This window comes from Dendrobates tinctorius, unplaced genomic scaffold, assembly GCF_039654945.1.
Source record: "Dendrobates tinctorius isolate UK_male_01 unplaced genomic scaffold, ASM3965494v1 ptg000060l, whole genome shotgun sequence".
Taxonomy (NCBI): domain Eukaryota; kingdom Metazoa; phylum Chordata; class Amphibia; order Anura; family Dendrobatidae; genus Dendrobates; species Dendrobates tinctorius.
The window spans coordinates 17,407,478-17,422,545 of record NW_027361728.1 but is presented as its reverse complement, the minus strand read 5'-3'; the positions used below and the strand labels follow the sequence as shown (position 1 = coordinate 17,422,545).

The window sequence follows — 15,068 nt, the reverse complement described above, 5'->3', positions numbered from 1 at the left end:
ACTATTCTGATTTATCCTTCTTACGGCTCAAAAGTAATTTCCTCTGCCCTGTGCAATGTTGCGAGTTCTGTCCTCTACACTAATGCTTGCTATGTGTGATCTTTCCTTCACACTAATGCTTTTTATATGTTCTTCACTACTGTCCACCATCTCTGCAGATTCTGCTGAGGATTCATTTTCTGTCGGCATTGCCTGTATAATCTATCCAGCAGCAGGATATGGGTCCTTTATCCCTTTTAACTGCAGTCTTCGTTGTATACAATCTTTCTCTCTCTTTCTTGCTACTGTCTCTAATAGTTAGAGCATGAAGAAATAGGGCAGAGAGAAAACAAAATCAGCCCATGCCAAGAGCAACCAGGTGTAGTGTGCTGCTAGCACATCCAGCCATGTGCAGGAGTCACACAGACTCAACGGGAGCAAAATAATAGGACAATTTAAATTGCGACCATTTGCATTTGTGGAACAAATCTGTGCAAATGTGTCCATAGCTTTTAAGAATGGCTTTTTTTAATGAGTATAAATGTCCTTAATTCCTTCCAGGGGAAAAGATACTTTTCACCAAAGGAGCGGAGTCTGCCATCCTTCCAAACGCCAAAAATGGGGAAATAGATAGAACGAGACTGCATGTAGATGAATTTGCTTTAGTAAGTTTTATTTATTACATATATTTTTTTCATGTCTTTAATATTTCCATGTGGCATTTTTGTCTGAAAATATAATTCAACCACTTGTGATGGGTTGTCCAAAAATGTCCAGCAAACTGTATGAACCATTTCTCATGATTTAGCTCGCCTTTTTGCCACCCCTCTGCTCTTGTAGCAAACATTTTGAGTCAGAGTCATAATGAGGGGCAGAAATAAGATGCACCTAATTCATTAAGAAACGCACGCCACTTAATGAATTCAATGCATTTTATCACTGACTTCTGTGCGCCACACCTGACGTGTTAATCCAGTGAGTTACTGGCGTAATATTTTTGGCATAAAAAGCGTCACCGCTTTTGAAGAATTTGACAGGTGGGTGCAGTCATGCCCCCTTTCTGCCCTGAGTTCTCCACAAAGTGGAAATGGAAAGTTTTTCACTGAAGTGGAAATGCCAAAATATGCAAAATGTTTGCTCACCTTTGCATTGCGCAGAAAGTTAGTGTTTTTTATACCAGTTTTCTGGCATAAACACTTTATTAACTTGGGGGACAAAGCCCTGATTCATCAGAGTGAACCTCTCCTTTTCCACAGCAGCTTCCCAGTTACCTAAGTGCTACAGCAGCTCCGCCTATTTATACTAATTGGTGTTAGCCCACCCCTTCCTTAGTTGGCAGGAAGATACAGTTAGATAACAGACATATAAAAGTATCAGTGATGGCATCTAGCTACTTCTATTCATGACTCAGTGCAAAACCTCATGGCTACAGCAAATTAGTTTTAGCCCTGCACTAAAAGATGTCTTTTAGTGTTGCATGCTCATTTGGGGTGTACGGATCCATCAGTCTGTTGCAAGGGAATTACTTCATCCTGATGGCGCTGAGAAGTTTAGTAAATAATGCTGCCTGAAAGGTAAAAATGTAGTGGGTGTAAACTTATTATAGCAGACCATCAGCTACAATCAAATTTGGCACTGATTGTGGCAGTTTAACCCCATAGATGCCTCTGTTAATCACATCAGCATTTAGATTTTTTTTTTTTTTTTTTTTTTTTTACAGAGGGAGAAGGCCTCCTCCTTAAACTTATCGAGACCCTACAACCATAATCTCTTCAGTGCATTGTGATCTGTTGGGCCCTGCCATAAGCACCATAAGCAGGGTCAAACAGGCTGTGTCAGTGTGAAACCGACAGGTCCTCATACACTGCGTTACAGAAGTATTGCCGTGCATGAGATCTGCAGTCAAAGTGAAAAATATCCAAGTCTCGTAGTAGGACTAAGTAAAAATGTTTAAAGTAAAATTAGTAAAAATGTGTAAAACAAAATAAATAAAATGTGTGCATAAATAGCAAAATATAACTGTTTTGGCACTAAATACATAGATTTTATGTAAAAACAAAAATAAATACACCAACTAGTTACCCTTTGTTTTTGTGGCCGTAAAGCATAAATAACATAGAAAATCCAAAAAAGGGGGAACGTTTACAACAAAACTGAAGTACACGTTTTTAATAAATATATAACGTTTATTGAAAATTATATTAAAATCACATAAAAAGTGAGAACACCGCCGATACAGAAAACAAGTGGGTACACCCGGGGATAGCATATAGACATAAATATGTACTTCAAATACCACATATCCATACAGTCCCTATAAAGCCAAGATATATATAGAAATGGTCCCAAAAACTTGGGGTAACCCCAGTAATGGATAGGGAAAAATAGTTAAATATAATATTGTTTGTAAACTAAACACATGATATAATATATCTAATATATAAAGCTCAATGTGGGTGTGCGTGTGTGTGTGTATGTCCGGGATTGGCATCCGCACTGTCGCAGCTACAGCCACAAAATTTGGCAGTCACACGTCTGGACCCCGAGAGTGTCCTAAGCTATGTTGTAAGGCGAAATTTTAACCCCGTGCGTTCCAATTCACCAAACAATTTTGCCCCTATCTACATAATGGGGAAAAAGTGTGTATCAAGCCCCGCCCCTCATTATGATGTCATAATGGTTGCCATGGCGATGCTGATGTCATCATAGGTTGCAAGCCCCACCCCTCATTATGATGTCATAATGCTTGCCATGGTGACGATGATGTCTTAATAGGTTGCAATGTTGATGGTTGTCATAACAGTTGCCATGGTGATGATGTCATAATGGGTATATGGGCACGGGACTATGGGATGGAGGATGTGTGATGGGTATATGGGCACTGGACTATGGGATGGTGGATATGTATGATGGGTATATAGGCACGGGACTATGGGATGAGGATATGCATGATGGGTATATGGGCACGGGACTATGGGATGGCGAATATGTATGATGGGTATATGGGCATGGGACTATGGGATGGAGGATATGTATGATGGGTATATGGGCATGGGACTATGAGATGAAGGATGTGTGATGGGTATATGGGCACTCGACTATGGGATGGCGAATATGTATGATGGGTATATGGGCATGGTACTATGGGATGGAGGATGTGTGATGTGTATATGGGCACTCGACTATGGGATGTTGGATATGTATGATGGGTATATGGGCATGGGACTATGGGATGGAGGATAATTATGATTTGCTAGAACTAACCACAGTTAGTTGCTATGCTCTTCAGCAAATATATATATATATATATATATATATATATATATATATATATATATATATATATATATATATACACACACCGTTTTCTACACGTATTTGGCTTTGTTGTAAAGTTTTCCCCCCTTTTTGTATTTTCTAACAACAAAAATAAGCAAAACAAAATCACACACAATTGCTATCGCTGCACCAGGAAACGGTCAAGCTATGACACTTAATCATTATTTGAACATCGTAAAGAAAATAAATAAAAATGCTAATGTACCTTTTTCACCATGCCGGTATGCAAAAAAGGAATACAAAGTGATCAAAAAACTAGTATGTAAAAAAAAATAAAAAAAAAAAAAATGGTATCACAACTCATTTTGCAAGAAAAAGCCCTCATACTGTTCTGTTTGTAGAAAAATACAACAGTTACAGCTCTCAGAATATGGCGAATCAAATGCAAAATATATTTTGTAAAATATTGTTTCTCGGTCCCTTCATTGGGAAGCGCAGGAACCATAGGTTATTCCTGCCATCTAGAAGCTGACATTAGTAATACATCTTTTAAAAAAAAAAAATAAAAAAAAGTTGGATCTTTTCCAGCAAACTTTACCTCACCTGCTAGCATCAGGCATCCTCAATTAAGATTAGTGTCAGTTTTAGGCAGACATGGCCTTTTTTTTTCTTCTTTTTTTGTGCTATATATCTTAGATTGTCATTTCACCTCATGAAGCAATGGTGAGTACAGCTTGTACTATTCTCCCCGTATCCTCGCTCGTCGTTATGGCAAGAATGTATATCTTGACGCTGTCGGTCATCAGGTACCTGGAGCAATTAGTCCTTTTTTGACTTCTACCCGCCCACCATATGACGACATGTTTACATGGAACAGAAGATGGAGTCCGGATGTTGCACACCCAGTCACTTCATATCCCTTTTTCAGGATCGTTTTTCCAGATTCTGACCCCATAGGAGCTCAATCATATGATTGAGTTTTAGCCGGGCCATCTTGTCTTTTCTTCAGGCAGGGGTCATTTTTCCTGCCCTACCTCTAGAACGTTTCAAGGGGTTCTGCTCAAATCTGTTTGTCATACCTAAGAAAGACGGCTCAGGGCGTACTGTCCTGGACCTAAGGCTAATAATTGAAAAGGTCTGGCTGCGCCACTTCAATAAGTTGTCCACTACTTGGACAAACCTTTTTATCATACCCCACACTTGACCCTGATAAAATTAAAAAGCTATATTTGCTTCCCGTGCTAGTGTTGTACCTGCGGTGTTGGCACTCGCTCTCCCCAGGGCTCCCATGCGGTTATTTTCACACATGACAACGGTGCCCAATCGGCACTGGCATCTCACTGTCCCCCGCCTCTGTACAAATTGAGCATAAAGAGAAAGTCAGAGATCAGCTGCAACCCGGACTTCGTATTCATGTTCAATTCGACAGAAGGTGGGAACAGCAACACCAGCGCTGATTGGGCGCCGGGGTCACGTATCGCAAAAACTGCACAGGAGCCCCGGGGAGAGCAAGTGCCAACACCGCGAGAACAGTGCCTGTACCGTAGATGAGTATAAACTTTTTCATTTTATCAGGGCCAAGCTTGGGGTATGAGAAGGGGTTGTCCCAGAGAGTTTGTCTTTAGTGTACTTTCAGGATACTTCTGTTCATATTTCACTCTGGCTCAACAGAGGTTTCCCAACTTTTGCAGTCAACCAAGATCATTTTCAGCTTGTTGCCCTTCACTTTGGATAGGCCACAGTGTCCAGAGTTTTTACAAAGGTCTTGGCCCCAGTTATTGCACTGTTTTTGACTGGAGGGATTGTAGTGATCCCTTACTTGGACTACTTTCTCATTAAGGCTCTTTCTTATTCAAAGAACTTGAAGAGCCTACAGATTGTCCAACTCCGACTCCACCAAAATGAGCACCGACTCCGACTCCAGATTGTCTTGGACACTCCCTTTAGGTGGATTTTCAAACAGGGCAAAGTCCTCTCTGTTTCTGGTGCAACAGCTACGTTTTCTGAGGATGATATTCGACACAGTCCAGGCGAGAGTCCCAGAGGAGAAAAGATATGCTCTCTAGTCGGCATCTGGACATTGAGGCGAACAGAGAAGATTCCCCCTCAGGTCAAGGCCAAGGCAGAATACCCTTCTATCTTATTGGGAGACGTTGGTGCACTCTGGATCGACCTGTTCGGTTACCATCTTCTATCCATCAGTCTCTCGGACAGTGGTTAACATTGCCCCTGTTATACTATGGTCGCTCCTTTCTCCCCATTTAGCAACAGGTTCTGATGATGTACTCCAATCTCCTTGGATGGTGAGCAGTCCTTCGTCATTTCTCTGTTCAGGGCTCATGGAAGAGATGGGAGAGGCAATTCTCAATCAACGTACTGAAAATCTTAGTCTCCTCCTGTCACTTCTTTATTAGCACCACCTGCTCTGTTTTACTTGTGCAGATTCAGTCCTACAATACCACCGCAGTGGCTTATATCATCCATCAGGGCGGAACTCCGAGTTGATCCGCCATGGCACTGGTTGCAAGGATCTTGGATTTGACTGAAGACAGAGATCTCGACAATTCATATACCCTAAGTGGACAATTGGGCTGCAGATTTTTTTAAGCCGTTATGGGTTATCCACAGGAGAATGGTTACTTTATCTGGAGGTCTTCAGTAGATCAGTCTTCGGTGGGGCACTCCAGACATCAATCTAATGGCGTTTAGGGTAAACCACAAGGTGTTCATATTTGTGGCCATGTGCTGAGATGCTTTGACGGTTGCAGTCGACACGTAGGGAACCCCTTAGTTTCAGTTCACCCTCTCATTCTTGTTGCCACCTCTGCCCTGCTACTCAGGGTTCTGAAGGACATCAGAACAAAGGGTTACCCTGGTATGAGGACGTGATCAACTTCTTGGCAGACGTCCCTTTAGCTCTCCCGGACCTCCCAGATCTTCTTTTTCAGGGTCCTCTCTTCCATTAGAATTTACAATCACTTAGTTTAACGGCATGTCTCTTGAAGGTGAAATTCTGAGGGTTTGAGTACTGTTGGATCCTTTTCTTCAGCCTATGATTAAGGCATGAAAGCCCTCCTCATTGTGTATCTACCATCGCACTTGGAAAGCCTACTTTTCATTGGTGTGAATTCAGCAACTTTGCTCCAATGTGTTTCTATTTCCCTGTGCTTCTCTCCTTTTTGTATTCTGGCCTGGAGTCGTGACTTGCCCTTGGCTCTCTCAAGGGTCATGTGTCCGCCTCAAAAATTTTATTTCAAAGTTATCTGGCTTCTAAGCCATGGGTCTAGGCTTTTCTCCAGGGAGTGGCACATGCTAGGCTGCCATATCAGCCACCCATCGATCCTTGGAATCTCGATCTTGTATGGATATTTTTCAGTCCCCACCCTCTTTGAGCCAATTGGACATCTCGCAGTCCGTCTCCTATAAACTCGACTGTCCTTTATAGATTTTAGCTCCATCAGGTGGGTTTCGAAGCTGGCTGCCTTTTTTTATCGCATTCCTTACTTCATCCTGCACTGGCTTCCATCTTTTCTTCCTAAGGTGGTCTTGGATTTCTACCTTATAATGATGACATTGTCTTACCTTCCTTCTGCCCTTCGCCCTCTCTTCCTATTGAGAGAGCATTGCCCTAGCTGAAAGTCGTCAGAGGGGTGCAGCGATACTCGACTGCCAAACGCCATTCCAGCGTTCACTTTTCTTGTTTGTCATTCCGGGAGGTCCTCACAAAGGCCTAGCCATTTCTAAGGCGACCATTGCTCGCCAGATTCGATCGCCCATTATCAAAGCATATTGAGTAGGGGCCAGATATCCCCCATTCAGGGTTAGGGCTCTATCTACGCTAAATGTGGTGGCCTCTTGGGCCATACTTCACCAGGCATTTGTCTTGCAACTCTTTAAAGCAGCTACTTGGTCATTGTTAATACCTTTTCTAAGTTTTACAGGGTCCATACTTTTGCAGCATCACATGCAGGTCTTGGCAGGAAGGTGCAGCAGGCAGCAACCTAAGCAAGAGCACATACTTCCGTGGTAATAGTATAATATATGTTTGCTATTCCCACCCCAAGGACAGCTTTACGACGTCCCATGGTTCCCATGTCCCCCAGTTAAGCGACTAAGAAATAATGATTTTTGGTACTCCTCTGTAACATCTTTCTGGTATTCTTCATTGGGGAACACTACGTCCACCTTTGGTTGCCTAGTCCGGGATTAATTTTAGTTGTTTTCTTCTTTAGACGTGGTTATGCTTTTTAGTTAATGTCTTCATGCTTTAGTTGTTTTTGCTTTTCTTACCGCTTACTAATTAACTGAGGAGGTCTGGTGCTAGCCAGGGCTGTGGAGTCGGAGTCGTGGAGTCGGAGTCGGTGCTCATTTTGGTGGAGTCGGAGTTGGAGTCAGTATAAAATGGACCGACTCCGACTCCTAAAATATATAATAAATTGGGTATAGTAATTCAATGCAGGATGTGCTGAATATTTTTTCATAGGAGTTTGGGAAAGTTATGAAATGTCCTATAAATGGCTGTTATATTCCTGATCTAAGGCTACATTCACACACAGCGTTTTTCCTGTGTTTTTTGAGGATACGTTTTTCAGCTGCAAAAGCTGATCATCTTTTTAAAAAACTGCATCACCTGAAAGGTTTTTGAGCTCATAGATAATGTTTTCATTAGCAAAAGCAGATTAGAAATCTGCTCTATCCATTTATCCATATCTGTCTATCCATATCGTATCTGTACCAAAAAGAATGAAAACCGGGTAGTACACCAATATATATTCTGTTCTATCTAAATATCTTGATTATTGGATCATAAAAATGATTAAATGTCTGAGGTTCACATTGTACTACAATAAATTTTTCACTTAAATATAAGCAATATGTGTGGGAGTTGGATTCGGAGTCGGTGTAAGGGAAATTGAGGAGTCTGAGTCGCAGGTTTGGCTTACCGACTCCACAGCCCTGGTGCTAGCGGGCGAAACATAGTTGGCCGAGGAGGAGTTGAATTTTAATGTTAAGATGTATTGTTGGTATCAGACACCAGGTGGCAGCAGACTAGTCCATAGTTCCTGTGTCTCCCAATAAAGCGTACGAGCAAGAGATTTTACAGTGAGTACCAAAAATCTTAATTTTTAGTGTGCAAAAGTGCCAAATAATGAAAATGGCTATACAAATCTGGTATTGCTCTAATAGTACTGACCCAAAGAACAAAGTGGTCTGACACTGGCATTCTGATTTCAAAGTAAATACACCAGCTGCATTAGGCCAGGTAGATATTTTTCATATATTTTAGCAATACTACTCTCTTGGGAGCGATCTAAGTATCACAGGAAACCTTACTGTTTAAAATCCAGCTGGTTTATTTCAGTCCTCATAAACCACATCAAAAGGAAACTCAAATACAGCTCTTTTCCTGTATAAAGTAAATCATAAAGCAACAAGTCCAGACAATAGTTCTGGTTAACCCGCCTGGCTTAGGCTGTGTGCACACATTGCGTTTTTTTCCTTGTGGATTTGTTAACAAAATCTGAAGCCAGGAAAGTGAATGAAAATCCTGAAGTGTCGTACACACGTTGAGTATTTTTGACTTGCAGATTTGGTGCAGAAAATAATCTGCAGCAAGTCAATTCTCATCGCATTTTTGCCCTACAACAGACAACATGCTAAAAAGGCTCTGGAGTGGCTCAATTATGAGTGTCTGCATTTCACAATGAAACATAGTGGAGGTTTGTTGCAAGTGTGGGTCTGCATTTCCGCAAATACAGCTGGAGATTTGGTCAGGATTTATGGTGTCCTCAATGCTGAGAAATATGGGCAGATACTTGAGGGGAAGATGCTACACTTTGTTTCTGTATTAATTGATTTTAGAATCAACAGTTATTTTAATACAACTTTAAGGCTGTGTGCCCACGATGCGATTTTTAAGCGTTTTTGCTGCGATTTTCGGCGCGAAAACGATGCAAAAACGTTTAAAAAAACTCGTACAGAACGCACCCCATGCATTTCTATGGCATTCCGCACATGCTGTGCTAATGCTGCGCTTTTTTCCGCGGCGGAATCACATCGCGAAAAAAAAATCGCAGCATGCTCATTCTTTTTGCGGAATAGCGAAGAATTGCCGCGATTCCGCACCCATAGGAATGTATGAGAACCGCTTACTTCCCGCATGTGGCTATGCGCAAAGTTAAGCGTCTCATGTGCGGATGGTACCCACGGTGTGGAGGAGAGAAGACTGTCCTCCAGGCCCTGGGTGCCATCCCCCTGTAAAAAAAAAAAAGAATAAATAAAAAATCTGGGTATATTTACCTTCCGGCGTCGCGCGCAGCCTTCCCGGGCCTCAGCGTTCCCAGTAATGCCTTGCGGCAAGGACCTGTGATGACATTGTCTCACGTTACTCTAGTGGTCTCGTGAGATCATTATAGCAACGTGAGACCAACGTCATCACAGGTCTCGCAAGGCATCGTTGGGAACGGGAGCGTCGCTGAGACAGCGCGGGTCGTCGGAAGGTAAATATACCCCGATTTTTTTATTTTTTTTTTTTATCATTTTTAACATTCTATCTTGTACTATTGATGCCGCATAGGCTGCCTCAATAGTAAAAAGCTGGTCACACTTGTCAAGCACTATGTTTGACGAGTGTGACCAACCTGTCAATCACTTTACAAGCGATGCTTCAAATCGCTTGGAAAGTGCTTGAATTTTGCATGCGAAAATCGCGAACATAATCGCGGTAAAATTGCGCAGAAAAAAACGCGCGATTTCTGGGAAGGAGTCCGGTTTTTAGTGTCTGGTTTAAAACGCTACGTGGGCACATAGCCTAAATCCACCGCTTTAACAGTTTTTTATTTACTATTTTTTTCCTCAGTCACTGGGAGCTGCCATTTGGATTTACTGATGTGTAAGTGTCTGAGCAGGAGACACACCTCAAATACAGCAGCCTGTGTACATAGGAGTATGCAGTCGCTCTTCAACTGCATGTCCTGCATTGTTACTGCCTCCAGCTGTGACACGGGCATGCCCCCTGGGAGCCATTTACTTGGAGCCACAGCTGCGAGGGTAGAGGCTAGAATGAAGCTGCTCCTGTGAGGGGAAGGGGCCAGTGTCCTATCAAGTGCATTCCCGATAACAGGAAGCACTGTGTGCTGTGGTTGTCAGTGATCAGATGAGGCATGAGCACATGGGACAAAGTGAGAATGGCCTGAGGATGTATTTTAGAGGCAAAGAGACATACATAATGTTACTATATGGGCCAGCATATTGGAGGGTTGCACAGGGAATTGGGGGAAGCTTATTAGGTTAGTGATGATGAGACACTGTACCTAGAAGGGGATGATGATGAGGGGCTGTACAGAGAAGGAGGTGATGATGAGGAGCTTTGCGGAGAAGGAGGTGATGATGAGGAGCTGTGCGGAGAAGGAGGTGATGATGAGGAGCTGTGCGGAGGAGGAGGTGATGATGAGGGGCTGTGTGGAGAAGGGGGTGATGATGAGGGGCTGTGCAGAGGAGGAGGTGATGATGAGGGGCTGTGCGGAGAAGGGGGTGATGATGAGGGGCTGTACAGAGAAGGAGGAGATGATGAGGGGCGGTGTGGAGGAGGAGGTGATGATGAGCTGTACAGAGAAGGAGGTGATGATGAGGGGCTGTGCGGAGAAGGGGGTGATGATGAGGGGCTGTACAGAGAAGGAGGAGATGATGAGGGGCGGTGTGGAGGAGGAGGTGATGATGAGGAGCTGTACAGAGAAGGAGGTGATGATGAGGGGCTGTGTGTGGAGGAGGAGGTGATGATGAGGGGCTGTGTGTGGAGGAGGAGGTGATGATGAGGGGCTGTGTGTGGAGGAGGAGGTGATGATGAGCTGTGCAGAGAAGGAGGTGATGAGCTGTGCGGAGAAGGAGGTGATGATGAAGGGGCTGTGCAGAGAAGGAGGTGATGATGAGGAGCTGTGCGGAGAAGGTGGTGATGATGAGGGGCTGTGTGGAGAAGGGGGTGATGATGAGGGGCTGTGCAGAAGAGGAGGTGATGATGAGGTTCTGTGCAGAAGAGGAGGTGATGAGGGGCTGTGTGTGGAGAAGGGGGTGATGATGAGGGGCTGTGTGTGGAGAAGGAGGTGATGATGAGGGGCTGTGTGTGGAGGAGGAGGTGATGATGAGGAGCTGTGCAGAGGAGGAGGTGATGATGAGGGGCTGTGTGGAGAAGGGGGTGATGATGAGGGGCTGTACAGAGAAGGAGGTGATGAGGGGTGGTGTGGAGGAGAAGGTGATGATGAGGAGCTGTGCAGAGGAGGAGGTGATGATGAGGGGCTGTGTGGAGAAGGGGGTGATGATGAGGGGCTGTACAGAGAAGGAGGTGATGAGGGGTGGTGTGGAGGAGAAGGTGATGATGAGGAGCTGTACAGAGAAGGAGGTGATGATGAGGGGCTGTGTGTGGAGGAGGAGGTGATGATGAGGAGCTGTGCGGAGAAGGAGGTGATGATGAGGAGCTGAGCGGAGAAGGGGGTGGTAAGGGGCTTTGTGGAAAAGGGGGTGGTCATGATGGTCTCTGCGGGGAAGGGGGGTGATGATGATGATGTACTATACTTAGAAGGGTATCTAATGCTATCATGTGTTGTGCGCTTCAGAGATAAGTATCTGATCCTATCATTCGTGATACACCCAAGTGTATGTATCTTAATTTTTTTAATGCCCATTACATTACACCCCTACTCCCATAGAAGTGGACAGAGCGGGTTCACAAATTACAATACTTCTCCCACAGAAGTGGATGAAGCAGGGTCATACCTTAATTCCCCCTTTCCACCACTAAGTGGATGGAGCAGGGGGTATACAAGTGGATAGAGTGGTGTCACACTTTACATATGAGATACTTCGTATTTAATCCCATCCTGTGTGGTACACTGCACAGAGCCCTGTATCTAATCCCATCATGTGATTCACTACACTCAGTCCTGTGTCTAATCCCAGCATGTGTTACTCTACGAGTGTCACTCCACGTGTCTAACCTCCGCTTTTGATGCAGTGAGAAGCACTAGTTAACAGAATCAGTGCTGTCGTCCGTACTCGGTGACACTGTCTGTGACTGCGAAGTTATACTGGCAAGTAAGCAAAATTGCTCGGCACAGTGACATAAACTTTATCCTCTCTTATTCTTTTGCAAACACCCAGAAGGGGAGGAGAGGAGTGATGTCACACATGTGAACAGCTCCCTCCCACTTTTACTGTAGTGGTAATGTGAGCTAGTTGTACACAAGGTTTTCATTGCAAATTTCAGAAGCTGCTCCCCCTAGTGTTTAAAAGTGGAAATATCAAACTTTTTAAAAGTTTTTTTCATATTTTACTTAATTAAAACAAATTATATTAAAAAAAAAAAACATTGATACATTAAATTTTTTCAAATGTTGAAAAAGTTTTTTTTTTTTTTTTTTAATGGCACCTTCCCTTTTAACCATCATGCAAATATCATCAGGGAGGTGTCTGGCTCCAAATTTATTCTGCAACAGGCATGCAGCCAGTGTCCTTAATCCCTTCACATTTTCCGTCGTATATGTACGGTACTGAGGGAGGTGTATTCCTGCAAACAGCCATGCGTGACGATCATGCAGGATCACTCCGAGCGCAGACGCAATCAAATACAGGTGTCTGCTGAACGCGAGAACCAACACCCTGCAGGAACGCCCACAATCGGTCTTGGCATCGATCACAGGTATTTAAGCCCTTTGATGCCTCTGTCAATATTGACAGCGACATCAATTGGCATCGCAGACGGAGGGAGCTCCGCCTCTACTCCGATTGGAACAACGCGATTGTCTCCATGGTGACCCAGGGCCGAAAGATGTCCGCTGGAGTCATCCAGGTATGTGTTATGTAAGTTACTGCTCAGAGCAGGGGCTAACACACCTCCTCCCTGTGTGAGAGATGCTTCTCTAATGATCAGCGATTAGTGCAGCGAAAGTTGATGTACCAAAAAAATGAAAAAAATATTTTTAAAAAATAATCATGAAAAAAAGGAAAAACTACGGTAATAAATGACTATATTTATGTAAAAAAAAAAAGCAAAAATAAGCAAATAAAGTACACACATTTGGTATCGCCGCATCCAAAACTACCTGACCTATAAAACTGTCACAATAGTTAACCCTTCAGTTGAAGACCAGAAAAATGCAGCAAAAAATATACTTTTTCATCATGCCGCTGGACAGAAGGTGGAATATAATGCGAACAATAAGATGAATGTTATTAATGGTATCTCTGAAAACGTCATCTTTTTCCCTCAAAAAAGCAAGCCGCCATACAGCTCCATTAACGCAAAAATAGAAAAGTTTTAGCTCTCAGAATAAAACGATGTGGTAATGCTGTAATCATACTGACTCGAAAAGTAGAGCTGTCTTATCAATTTTACCACACGGTGATCAGCATTAAAAAAAAAGATAATTCCTGAATTGCTGTTTTTTGATCGTTCTGCGTTGTTGCCAAAAATGGTTTCAATATAAACGTTAACTCTTCTGCAAAAAACAAGCCCTTACATGACTGTCTGCAGTAGTCCGGAAAAATTATAGCTATCAAAATATTGTGATGCAAAAACTTTATTTTGCAAAAAAAAGCGTCTTTTAGTGTGTGACAGCAGCCAAACATAAAAAAGCTATAATTCTGGTATCGCTGTAATCGTAGTGACATGAAGATAGTAGTCTAGACTCTAATCACTTATACCGCACAAGGAATGGCATAAAAAATAAAACAAATTCTTGACCTGCTGCTGTTTTGTTCAGTCTGCTTCCCAATCATTGCCGTAAAGCTCAGGTCACGTTTATCCTGCATTCTACTCTGATCGCTTACAGTGGGATTTTCATGTAAATCCCTGAAAATACATGATTCATATGGCAGCGGCGGAAGATCTCCTACAATAAGTCAGATGAAGGCATCGTGGATGCTGTCTGGCATATGATCCAGTGGTGTCGGTATTTTTTTTTTTTAGCGTGCATAAAATCGCGGTTGTCCACAGTTTTGTGCACCTCTGAAAAGGACAACACTTCTGAACAGAGGCCAGATGGAGTATAGAGTAACTCTGCTGCCTCATTATAGTAAATTTCTCACTGTGAACTGTAGTAAACTCACTGAGGTCACTGCAGTTCAGGGGCCCAGCTCCTAGTGAAGTGAGCTGGGAACGCAGCTTCAGTGACCTGCGGTAACCTCGCTGCTGTGGTTTTTGGCCTGGACGGTCACATTGTGGCACCGTCCAGGTTGAAAACCACTTCTCGCAGACATGGATTACGGTGTGGGATTGTATGTTGGACAGGTAAGGGATATGGTAGTTTTTTTGGTGTGTATTTTCATTTATAAATAAAGGACTTTATTCTTGCTGTGTTTATTATGTACATTTTGTCACTAATTGGCTTTATAGCAGCGGCCAAAAAACAGCTGACACCAACCCCACAAATATTAACCCCCACCTGCCACAGGGCAAGTGGGAAAAGTCAGGAAAGGTGACAGAATTGGCACATCCAATAGATGCACCTCTTCAGGGGCAGCTGTGGACTGCTATTTTTAGGCTGGGGGCAATATCCATGGCCCCTTACTAGCCTGAGAATACCAGCCCCCTGCTGTCTGATTTAGCTTGACTGGTTGTCAAACATGGGAGGGACCACACGCTGTTTTTTGTTAATTATGTATTTAAATAATGAAAAGAAAAAACAATGAAGTGGGGACCCCTCTGTTCTTGCTAACCAACCATGATATAAAGCTGACAGCTGAGGGTTGTAGCCCGAGCTGTCAGTTTTGTCATGCTTGTCATCAGAAATAGAAGAGACCCCCACCCCATTTTTTTT

The 15,068-nt window shown here is 43.3% G+C and overlaps 1 protein-coding gene across 6 annotated transcripts in view; it reads left to right on the top strand.

The window, feature by feature from the left end:
- Positions 1-15,068, top strand: part of ATP11B (ATPase phospholipid transporting 11B (putative)) — a 198,816-nt gene that overhangs the window by 124,645 nt on the left and 59,103 nt on the right. For all 6 annotated transcript variants that reach the window (XM_073578764.1, XM_073578767.1, XM_073578763.1 and 3 more), the window contains exon 17: positions 541-644. In XM_073578764.1, coding sequence (XP_073434865.1) covers positions 541-644 — 104 coding nt within the window. The remainder of the gene's footprint in view (positions 1-540; positions 645-15,068) is intronic.